We start from the raw sequence: 12,302 nt of genomic DNA on the forward strand, positions 1-12,302 counted from the left end.
AAGATGTAGCAGTTTAACCTGTATGAGGAAAGGGGGGGGGGGGCAGTAGGAGTGGTTAGAGGAATACCTTCATTGACTGACACAACACCAGAGGTAAATTGAATGTTTAAGCATACTAATGTTGTGGGATCACGGTGACAGTAACTATATGAGGTGTCCTCTGAAATGTGTAGTGGACCTCGTGCATGACCCAACTCTCATTTGCATATGTTATTTAGCACAAATTGTGCATGCATTGCATAGTATCATAATGTCCCCAAGTAGCCGACACACAAGTTTCTGTGAATCATAATTTGTTGGCCACATGTACATACCTCTCAACTGTACCGAATTCCTCAGAATTTCTCAGTTTTGAGGGCAAAATAATGGGGTGCCACGAATTCCCAAGTAGCCCCTTCAAATCCCATTTTTTTTTTTTATTTACAATTTTTAATTATCGCTGACATCATCACACATCGCTAATGTATCCAGCAATATCATCAATGTGTAGGGGCATGCGTGATGACATCAGCATCGTGAGACAGTGCCTGAATGCCTGTCAGAGACTTGAAGAACTTTAAGAAAAAGGTTTTTTTACGTCCGCAGCCTGCATCACAAACATTTCTTACTCCATAAGAGGAAATTTGCGAATGATACTTTCATTGGCTAGGAGAAGATAAATAACAAAATCTTTCCACACTTTTGTTTATTTGCAACCATAAGTATGAAGACTGTAAACATACAATTACATATCTCAAAAGCATGTATAAAATAATTAATCACAAAACTTATACAACATGGTTCTTTATGTGTTGTTTGTGCAACTTCTTAATCCCTTGAAATGGAATCTTCCACCAATGTACAGTGTTTTCCAGTAACACACAGCAGAAAAAAATACAGAAATTGTATATTCCTTAAAGCAGGAGGAACAGTATTTTTTAGCTTAACCTGACTTCTGTGATATTAATTTAGCAGAATTTTTAGCCCATATTTTTGTATTGCTTACAAATATGTTGAGATCACTGATGGGTGCTGGAAAGTGTAATACAAAGCATATGCTTCAGTAACTAAAACCACCCTTCACCTATGCTTGTGTTAATCAAATGTACTTCTGTGTGACCACAACAGACTGCTTTACTCCCATACCCGAATAGTCTATTTCCACTAAAGGATTGGGGGATCAGTTCTTACACACCACTTATGCTTGCTTTTATTATCTACTGTTAGGGTAAGACTCTTGGCAACAAATTGCAGTGCTTTGCACATCGCAGAGCCCTGGCATGCTTACACAAATGAGGGTTGTCTTAGATTTTAGCATTTGTTAATTATGAGCACATTTTCAACTGCTGATAATAATAATAATCCTCCCTCCTTGGGTGTATCAAAACATTGTTAAAAGGGGCATATATCAACTTATTTAGAAAAAGCATGACAACCATGAACCTTACAACATATTGTAGTACAAAAAAGGCAGTAACTGATGTATTTATAAGCAGCCATCTGTGCATCTGCAGAGAAGTACTGCGGAAAAGCACCTGACTGGGGGAGAATTTTCCAGATTCCCACAACAATGAGATTGAATCAGCCCAAAGTTCTCCGAATGATAGGACTACAGCTTCAAATTAAGAAGTATAGGTTAAGCATTTTTGTTGGGTAGAAGAATGACTGCTAGAAACGATAGAGCTATAACTATCTTTTCATCAGATGGGCATCATTTTCAGGTGGAATATGCACGGGAAACTGTGAAGAAAGGTTCCACAGCTGTGAGTCTGGCCCTTTTTTACCCGAGTGGCATTTTTTTAAGTAGTGACTTTTGTTTTAATATTGATTGTTGAATGATTTGAGGGTTGTGCGAGAATAGGAATCAAGTTGGTTGACAGTGTATGGAGCACAGATGGTAAATTGTTTGTGCTTATATTCCTCTGTTGAGCCTGTATTTTTTTTTAAGAATGTTTTTAATAAAGAAGTAAAGGCAGGAGCTCAGATTCATGATGTAAATGTAAGAGAAGATAGGAGTCGTGATGTTGTGACATTCATAAAAACGTGTGTATCTTTGACATGGGGTGAGTGGTGTATAAAGGATGTTTGTATTTTGTAGTATTCAGACTAAATGTTGTTGTCCCCTTTTACTAAGAATTGTACCCACTCAGAAATGTTGCCCTATACATATGGTGAAAGCGGGCATTACTTTTAACTGTTTAAATCTGTACTCATAAAATAACACTTTGATGTTCACTTCTAACCCATAATCATTTTTGTATAACTGGAAGAGACTTAGACTCTACAGGATTTGTTGCAATCTGGCAAATGTAGATATTTTTATTTTACAGAGATTCATGATCATAATTTTAATCCAGCGAGACCTGAATGCAAACTTGCTACCACTCATAACAATGTTGTCAACAGCAAATTATGTTGCCAACAGCAAATTACGTGAATGCAACACCACGATGTAGAAAAAACAAATTTAATATAAAAAAAGGTTAAGCGCTTTCACTCACAGATAGCGAGCTTCATCAGAACAATCATACAGCAAGTGAAAAAACATTTAAATAGCCAATTTTTGGTGCCAAATAGTCTTAAAGCTGTATACATAAAATATCTTACCTATCCACATTTATATTCATTAAATTTGCTATTGTAATAAAAATGCATGAAATGCATATTATGTTTCAATGACATTAAATTAACTATATCATACACTCTAAATAACATAAAATATATATGATTATAAAAATAAATATAAATAAGTTTCTCTGTTAGTGAATACTTTAACTATCTAGCTCCAATATGGGTTTGACACGGGTTTATAATGATTATAAAAATAAATATAAATAAGTTTCTCTGCTAGTGAATACTTTAACTATCTAGCTCCAATATGGGTTTGACAGAAATAAATTCATTCAGTCCTGGTGGCGTCATAGCATCAGTTAACAATTGCCACCAAAACTCTCTATAAGCTAAATATTTCTTAATGTTACCACCTCTGGGATTCGTTGTAACAATTTCTAATATACCAAATCTAAAACAATGTTCATCACCCTGATTCATTATATGCTTGTAAAGTGTGTTTTTTCTGTCCTTAGTCCTAATACTATACAAATGTGAATGAATTCTTTTTTTATATTTTCTCTCAGTCTTTCCTATATAATAGGATGGACATGACATACATTTGGCAAGGTAAACAAGCATACTGGTATTACAATTACCATGTTTGAAATTAATTTTAGTTTTGTTGATGTTATTCAAAATAATATATTTCTCCTCATTTATCACAAAGCATTGATGGCATGCTCCACATTTAACAGTATGTCCAAGTTCCTTCCTCGTACCTTTTATACCATGTTCAAGTAGTTCTTTTAAATTACTACCCATTTTATACACAAAAGAAGGTTTGGATCCTAAAATATCAGTTATTTCTTGATCTGTTAAAAAATGTGCCAATTCCTATTCATAATGGCTTTAATTTGATTGCTATAGGGGCCAAATTCAACTATGCAAGCTCTGTTATATATATTTTTTTCCTTCCCTTTCTTTTTAATATTTTTGTTGTTTGTTAATTCCAAATTTTGTTTCTTATTCAAAACCAATAAGGGTATGTATTTTTCCCCCATTCACTTATGACATATGAATTAACATCCTCCATCATGTCATAATCATAACCACGTTCCTTAAATAAATTGTTAATATATTTTACCTCATCTAACATATCAGTGTAATTTGATGTCATTTTTATCGCTCTGATACACTGCCCCTTATAAATGTTATATTTCAATTTTCTTGGATGATTGCTACAAAAATCTAAATAAGAATTAGTGAACGTAACTTTTCTATGAATATTGGATTTAAAGCTGTTACCCTCACTAGTAATATACGTGTCTAAGTAGGCCACACCTGTATAATTATATTCAGTAGTGAATTTTAAAAAATCACTACTGCTGTTGAGATAATCTACAAATTGTAAAAAAGAATTAGAGTCCCCCTTCCATAAGATGTAAATATCATCCAGGAATCGTGAATAATATTTTATATTAGCTATATGTTCACTTTTAAAGATTTTTTCCTCCTCCCAATCCAACATTACCAAATTGGCGTAGATGGGGGCACATGCTGCCCCCATAGCTACACCTTTAGTCTGTTTGAATATCTCTCCTTCATAGTAAATGAAGTTGTTTTCAAGTACTAAACTCATCAATTCAACAATTAGGCTGGTCCTATCACAACTGAATTTAGTATATTTTCTTATACTGTTAGTGAAGGCCTCTATTCCTTGAACAAGTGGAATACATGTGAACAAATCGATCACATCAATAGACGTAAACAATAACCCTTCCCTTTCTAAATTCACCAGGAAGTTCATCAAAAACTCCCATGAATCCTTTGCTAAATGTTTAATTTCAGCATATATTGGTTTAAGTATAGTGTCTATTACCACACCCAAGGGAAATGTCTTTGATTTACTTCCCGATATAATAGGTCTGAAAGGGGGGTCTGCTAAATTCTTATGAACCTTGGGTATTCCTACTATGGTTGCCATAACTGGGAGTTCAACTACCATAAATTTATACATTTCTTCAGTTATCCTGTTCTCTAATAAGTATTCTTCTAAATACATGTCAATTCTTCTATATGCAATATGAGCCTCATTCGTAGAGGCCACTGTGTAATTACCTGAACTATGTAAAATTTCATGCATAACAGAACTATATGCTATAGAATCATATATCACGATCCCTCCACTTTTGTCAGGTTTCATGACTCTTATTTTATGATTAGATCTTAATTCATCCAAAATTTTAATTTCTTCATTTGATAGATTATTGTTAACTTTATTCTTCCTAATTTTGTTGTTAAACTGATAAATTTCCCTAGTAACCATTATGTCGTACATCTAAACATTAACATTATTTACAGGTATAAAGCTACTTTTCTTTTTAAATGTTTCTTGTTTGGTATCCACATCATTTTTATTTTTAAACATAAGTGCTAAATTTAATTTCCTGACATATTGCTTAAACTCACTTAAACAATCCACTACCCTGAACTGAGTAGTGGGTACAAATTTCATCCCCTTAGAAAATAAGCTAAAGTGGGCTTTTTCCAAGTGTATGTCACTGTAATTAAATATATTAAAATTTATATACTGATTTTGTACCCCATTTTGTACAATTGAATCTCCCTTAGTCTCATCAAGGACATTTGAATTAATATTGTCTAATAATATGTTCTCTGCCACCTGCTTGGTGGTTGAAAATTATTCTTCTTCCATTTCCCCCTTTTTGTCCACTTGTTGAAGTTCTCGTTTTGATATGACTGGTGAAAATTTTCATCATCTATTACCTTTAAAAAAATAATTTATTCGCATTTGTATAGTATTAGGACTAAGGACACAAAAAAATGCACTTTACAAGCATATAATGAATCAGGGTGATGAACATTGTTTTAGATTTGGTATATTAGAAATTGTTACAATGAATCCCAGAGGTGGTAACATTAAGAAATATTTAGCTTATAGAGAGTTTTGGTGGCAATTGTTAACTGATGCTATGACGCCACCAGGACTGAATGAATTTATTTCTGTCAAACCCATATTGGAGCTAGATAGTTAAAGTATTCACTAACAGAGAAACTTATTTATATTTATTTTTATAATCATTATAAACCTGTGTCAAACCCATATTGGAGCTAGATAGTTAAAGTATTCACTAACAGGGAAACTTATTTATATTTATTTTTATAATCATATATATTTTATGTTATTTAGAGTGTATGATATAGTTAATTTAATGTCATTGAAACATAATATGCGTTTCATGCATTTTTATTACAATAGCAAATTTAATGAATATAAATGTGGATAGGTAAGATATTTTATGTATACAGCTTTAAGACTATTTGGGGCCAAAAATTGGCTATTTAAATGTTTTTTCACTTGCTGTAAGATTGTTCTGATGAAGCTCGCTATCTGCAAGTGAAAGCGCTTAACCTTTTCTTATATTAAATTTGTTTTTTCTACATTGTGGTGTTGGATTCACGTAATTTGCTGTTGGCAACATAATTTGCTGTTGGCAACATTGTTACGAGTGGTAGCGAGTTTGCGTTCAGATCTCGCTGGATTAATTTTTTACTTCTTGTTCCGAACGCTAGTTTCAGAGGATGATCATAATTTTGAAATAGCCCAAGTAAAATACTGTTATTCTAGTTATCTTTTGTGTCATTTAATATTTGGTCGGTTCTTCAATTTGCACTTGAATGCTGGTATCCCACCATTCCACAGGAGTGGGTAGGGTTAAATAATTATGTGTGCAAATTTTTTGGTAATCAGCATGTGATTTTTGGCCAGACTTTTCATGGGCCTTAGTCCAGATTGTTGATGTTTCCAGGTTGAGAGGTATGAGCATGTAATGTGGACAGTGCCTCTGAATCTCAGCCCTTTTCAATTTGATTTTGTCAGTAATATTCTGTGTAGGTTTTCAAGAGATTTAGTGTTTTAGCTTGTCAACTGCAGTGCACAAAATTAAACTGAATATGGTGGTCTTCAACCTTGAACTTGCAGATTAGGGCATCCTATAGCATTATTAAACTGAATACACTGAGCAACATAAATCAGGACATCGCATAGCAGTTTAAACTAAATTTAGTGGTCTTCCATCTCACAGTTTACATCAACTACATATCAGTTAAGACCAGTGTCATAAAATTTAACAAATCGTACTAGAACATGTATATAAAATGGAGTCTTCAGTCAAGCAGAATAAAACATCTTCTGAAGTATTAAACTAAATCCAAGGTATTAAATATTCATCCCTGCAAACTAAAAACATGATTACTGTCTTGACTTTTACCTGCAATCTCTCTCTTAGTTTGTAATTGACTGCACATTGTCCCAGTTCAGTCCCATTGTAATCCACCTTTAGGCATGGACAAATACTTGTTTCTATTAATGTCATTAACTGCCTTGCTCATTAGGTTCATCTATTATTCTTTATTTGCTTACTTTCTCACTGTGTAAACAAAGTGATTGTTCATGGACTACTTTCAGCAACCGTGGCCAGAAGTGTAAATGCAATACATGTAAATACTTTAGCATAGTTGTCTAGCATTTAGCCCAGAGGATTAAGGCTATGATCTGTTAATGAGATGCTTCATATATTCCAGAGTTTGATTCTATCAGCCTGCTGTGTGACACTGAGCAAGTTCTTTAACCAGGCAGTGCTCAGAGACTGTTAGGAAAGTTTTATAGGCTGCTCACTGTTTTTCTCAATCCTATGTCTAGTAGCAACATCTGAACCTTGCTACTCAGCCAACATATTTTTTGAAGATAAAAGGAAATGACAGTACCTGTCTCCCTCATTCACATTTACTATTAGTCCCCATCTCTTTCTGCTCTCTCTTGATATCTTTATCTTATTTGTATGCATGTACATACAGAAATGCACAGGCTTTCTTTCATGTTTCATCAATGTTCTAATAATTATTTATATGAAAAGCAATATTCTTACAGGTTCATAGGTGAATACTAGGCTATCAGTATGCAGACTATTACAAGCCTAGCTAATAACCAGAGACCAGACTTAAATCCTATACCTTGTATCTTTGAGGTAAAGACATTAACCCTTATGCCAACCCCTCCCTCAAACATAGGTTCATAGTTAAGTACTAGGCTAATTTCCCTTGCAGACCATTTTAAGACTAACCAATTTCCCTTTAAGGGTGAGAATCAAACCTTGTACCATGTGTCTGTGAGGTAAACATCTTAACCATTATGCCAGCCCCCTTGTTTTGCTATAGTGACACACAGTGCATTCAAAACATCAAAGGCCATCATTATGTCAAATATCTAGTAACTGCCAGAGGACTGTTTATTACTCTTAAACACCAATTTGTAAAAAAAAAATAAATAAGATAGCAAGAAATGCGTGTTACTGTAACTTACCATTTAACCATCTTTAACATTTTTGTTTTCTCGAGAAACACAAAAGTGAGAAACCAACCACAAGGAATGTAGATAAGGATGTTCTGAATAGACCACTGGTATTCCACCAAAACACTAACAGCAATCCGTCATATAATCCAAAAAAGTTCTTTATTAAAATACAAAGAATGAGCGCTTTCGCGTGGTGAGTCCACGCTTCATGAGATGTCAATTAAAACAACACGTACACTGGTATATAACCGCTAAAACTCGGGAAAATTAGATAAATTATTTAAAACACAAAACCTGTGTTCTAGAGCTGGGGCTCTATGAATGGGCTCATTAAGCGGCAATTATTTTACAAATCAATCAACAACTAAACCTCAAAATAAAAACAGACACTGAGTCTAACTAGAATATCGTAAGATGCTAAACATAATGTTGTTAATATGTAAACAAACATATCCTATATTTAATCTAAGCATTAATATAGCCAACGATCGTTTATAAAAGACCTTTTAAAACTGTTGACATAAATCTCAGTCTGAATAAAATAATTATACAAACATGGTGTATCATACTATGCACTTCCTGATGGTATCAGAATGAAGACAAGATAAACAATATAAATATATGTATTGTCTTCTGAAGTTAGCCAACTCTAACTTATAAACATATTATAAAAGAAAATGGCACTGCAGTAGTCAGCATTAAGTCGCTGGCATATCAAAATGCTTAAATGAGGATATTTATATGTATGTTGTTAACAAGAAATGCGTGTTACTGTAACTTACCATTTAACCATCTTTAACATTTTTGTTTTCTCCCATTATTTCCCAGAATCACGTTGATGTGAATGGTGGAACACTGAGAATCACCAAACTGACCAAGGAAGATGCTGGAATGTACCAGTGTGTGGCTGAAAACAAACACGGAACAATTTATACAAATGCAGAGCTAAAAGTTCTAAGTAAGTACATTTCTCTTGTTGTTTTAGTGAGGTTTAACATGTATTAAGCCTCTGTTCCTATCATAATCAGTGTAACCATGTCCATAATCTCATACTTCTTATTTTTTATTACTTAGCCATACAAATGAACAAGTACAGCAAATGTTTAAATATTTTCATCATATTTAAAGAAAAAAACTCAGATGGATATGAAGAAGAAATAAAATAAAGTAAGCAAAAGAAATAAAAAGCATAATGATAATCTAATATAGAATAAAGGAAATAAATTACCCCATGAGCTGGGCAAAGAGACAAGGAGAGAATAGAACAGAATAAACCGACAATAATAAACTCCTATGTAACATCGCTAATGCATTTAGCTAAATTAAAAATTAATAAAAATCAATATAAATACTCTCATCAGTTGTGGAAAGGAAATTGTGGAAATCGACTGTCTTTTCAATCTGTATGCATTATTCTTTCAGAATTCATTAATGTTAAAGACTTGCTCTCTGGATAGCTAAGCTAAATAGATTTTATGAGTCTAAAGATAAATATACTTTCCAGAATGTATATGCAATTATAACCCTCTGTATGCAGAGGGGCAAAAACTCCAGCAGTGAAACGTGTCTACATTTGTTTAGAACTATAAACACATTATCAGCATCTTAAAGTATCCCAACAGAAATTATATTCAAGTACTACATTTTTTACATACTCCTTAAAATAATAAACTTATTTCTCAAAGCTGCATGAACTTTAAAGAAGGTACACATGACCTACCTTAATATCAAATTTCTGACGAAGTTCCTTTTCGATTGGACCAAAAGCTCTCAAAATTTTGTGTAATTAACTCTGTTGCGTTCTGGTGTGGCTTTTTTTTTTCTTCACTTTAGCAAGTAGACTGATCTTGGTTTGGGGTACCTCAATATCATTATTCAGAGCTTTCTCTAATTCTGCCTTACATGACCTACCTAGTACAGGAGAGTCAATAATACAGCTTATAAACTTTATGGATAAAGGAAAAATTAACCCATATCAGAACAGTAATTCTGCAAACATAATTCATTTAAGTATTAAATGAAAATGTATGGACAGATCAAGCAAAATGGATGCACTAAAATCATTTTCTTTTAAAATGGCCTCTAATACTATCCAGTATAATGAACACTATATCGGCATATAGAGAACTTTGCCAACTATATTACTTGTTGGTAGCCCAATACACAAAAAGATGTTGGAAAGCCACAATACTAAGACTAAATTTTGAGAAGTTGTAACCTAGTACCATAAAGAAAAAAACAGCTTATTGTAATAAATAAAAAACACTATCCATTCGGAATAATACATTTTATCAAAATACATATTTTGCATATTTTAGTCATTATGGAATTGTAACACTGAATCCAAAGTGAAAAAATGAGGCTTTACGTATAAAATTATATACAAGTTAAAGATAAATCACATCTACTGACCACTTGGATGGCTACATTCCATGGATACGCAAGGACAACAAGAAAAAAAAAAAGTTTATGAATAGTCTTCCTATGTTGTTTAGCTAGTTTACAGAAGGAAGAGATTAACATTACTGGATGACAGAACTTAGCAAGAAGAAAGCATCTTCGCAAGTTTACTCTACCTAACAGAGAAAAATGGCTGGGAAAACTTTAGGCAGCTTTTTATTTGCTAACTTTTTGGAATAATTCATTATGAAAACTCTGTCAATACGATGAGTTCATATTGGTGCAGTGAAAATGATTGCTGACTCACAGCAAGAGGTAGTTCAGTTCAGTTCTGAGCTGGGGTGACCCCTGCATGGAGTCAGCATATCCTCCCTGAGTTCACATGGGTTTTCTCCAGGGACTCTGGTTTACTCCCACATTCTAAAGAGAGGTGGTACATAGATTGGTGACTTAAACTGTCTATAGTTGTGCATGTCTGTGTGATATAGAAAAAAGGCCTGACAATCTACTTCTGTCCCCTACTCACCTAGCAGACTCTGTGGATGATAGCAGGTTTTCATTGCTCACCAAAGGAATTGGATGCGTCTCTGCATCACTGGATAGAGCACTAAAATGTAAAATGACCTACAACAGGAAAGTCATCTACTGGATGTAGGACCTGCTGAAACATCACGTGTGGTGATTCAGTTTTATTATTTTTTCAACTTATAAAATGTTCCTTTGTACTAAATATTACACAAATAGCTTTGGGAGGTATGTGATAGTATCTCAGAATAAAATCAGAACATCTATGTGTGAAATCATTGGAACTATGACATACTGTCTCATAAAACCCAAACAGATTTCTTCAAAAATAAGAAAATCTGGTTGAAAGTATAAGCAGCACAGATGAAAGGGGACAGCCCCACCTTATTCTTGTCATAATACTGAATAAAAAAGTATATATTTCATTGGTTTTGATAGCAGCTTGCTTATAAGCTTATAGATTTGAAAGTATTTGAACAAATGAATCAAGAAGATTTTTTATGCTGCAAAACTCTATAAATAATTTGGAACAAGCACAAATCCTCACCACCACCAAAGGCAGGAAAGATCGAATGAGCACAGCAGTATAATCCAAATTAATTTTTAATGAATCAACACAGAAAAATATTAAACTTAAGTGCTTTTGTTCTAATATTACAGAACTTCTTCAGAAGTGAATTCATCACCCTTCCCCACTTCAAATAAACCACCAGAAATGCATCGCATGACAATTAAGAAAATTTACATTTTAAATTAAAACATACTTTAAATATATACATTTAAAAATACTATAAATCCCTAAAAACCTTGTCTTTCGACTTTTCCTGGTTAGGGGTCTCCACAGTGGAACTCTGGTCCGCTAATGATTGGCAGTGGATTTTTATGGTGCAGAGTTGCCAGCCCGATGTCCAGCCTTCAAAGAAGGCACACCCATTCCCACCTACTTGCATGTCTTTTAACATCACTTGACCATGGGGAGGACATGCAGACTCCACACAGAAGGCGCTCCAGCCAAGAATCGAACAGGAGAACTTCTTGCTGTGAGACGACAACGCTAACCGCTGCACCACCGCGGCAGCTTACTATAAATCCCTAAAAACCAATATAATAAAAATATCGATCACTCCTAGATAATCAAATCTATCATTCTAAAGCCTTAAATTTTAAAAGACATTTTATTGAACAATGTTTGTTCAAACCCAGGTAACTAAAGGCATTAAAATACAATAGCCAATATAACTCTCTTATTCTAGACAGAGAGAGGGACACCCACACCCACTCCTAGCATGAGGTGTTATCTGCTCAAGAACAGTGAATTTAAAATGATGTTCAGGGTTAAGCATAATGTGTTTTGCCAATGCATTGGTGCCCTTTTTATTTTTTATGTCATATAAGTGCTCGTATATGCATTGTTTTAAGGCTTGATTCATTTTCTCAACATAACAGGCCCTGCAAGTCTGACATAAAGCAA

The 12,302-nt window shown here is 33.7% G+C and overlaps 1 protein-coding gene across 2 annotated transcripts in view; it reads left to right on the forward strand.

Annotated features, from left to right (window-relative positions):
* Positions 1-12,302, forward strand: part of CNTN2 (contactin 2) — a 907,647-nt gene that overhangs the window by 614,177 nt on the left and 281,168 nt on the right. For both annotated transcript variants that reach the window (XM_044076798.1, XM_044076799.1), the window contains one exon: positions 8,735-8,864. In XM_044076798.1, the coding sequence (XP_043932733.1) occupies positions 8,735-8,864 (130 nt within the window). The remainder of the gene's footprint in view (positions 1-8,734; positions 8,865-12,302) is intronic.

Source organism: Protopterus annectens, chromosome 7.part0, assembly GCF_019279795.1.
Source record: "Protopterus annectens isolate FY-2018-M chromosome 7.part0, PAN1.0, whole genome shotgun sequence".
NCBI lineage: Eukaryota > Metazoa > Chordata > Ceratodontiformes > Protopteridae > Protopterus > Protopterus annectens.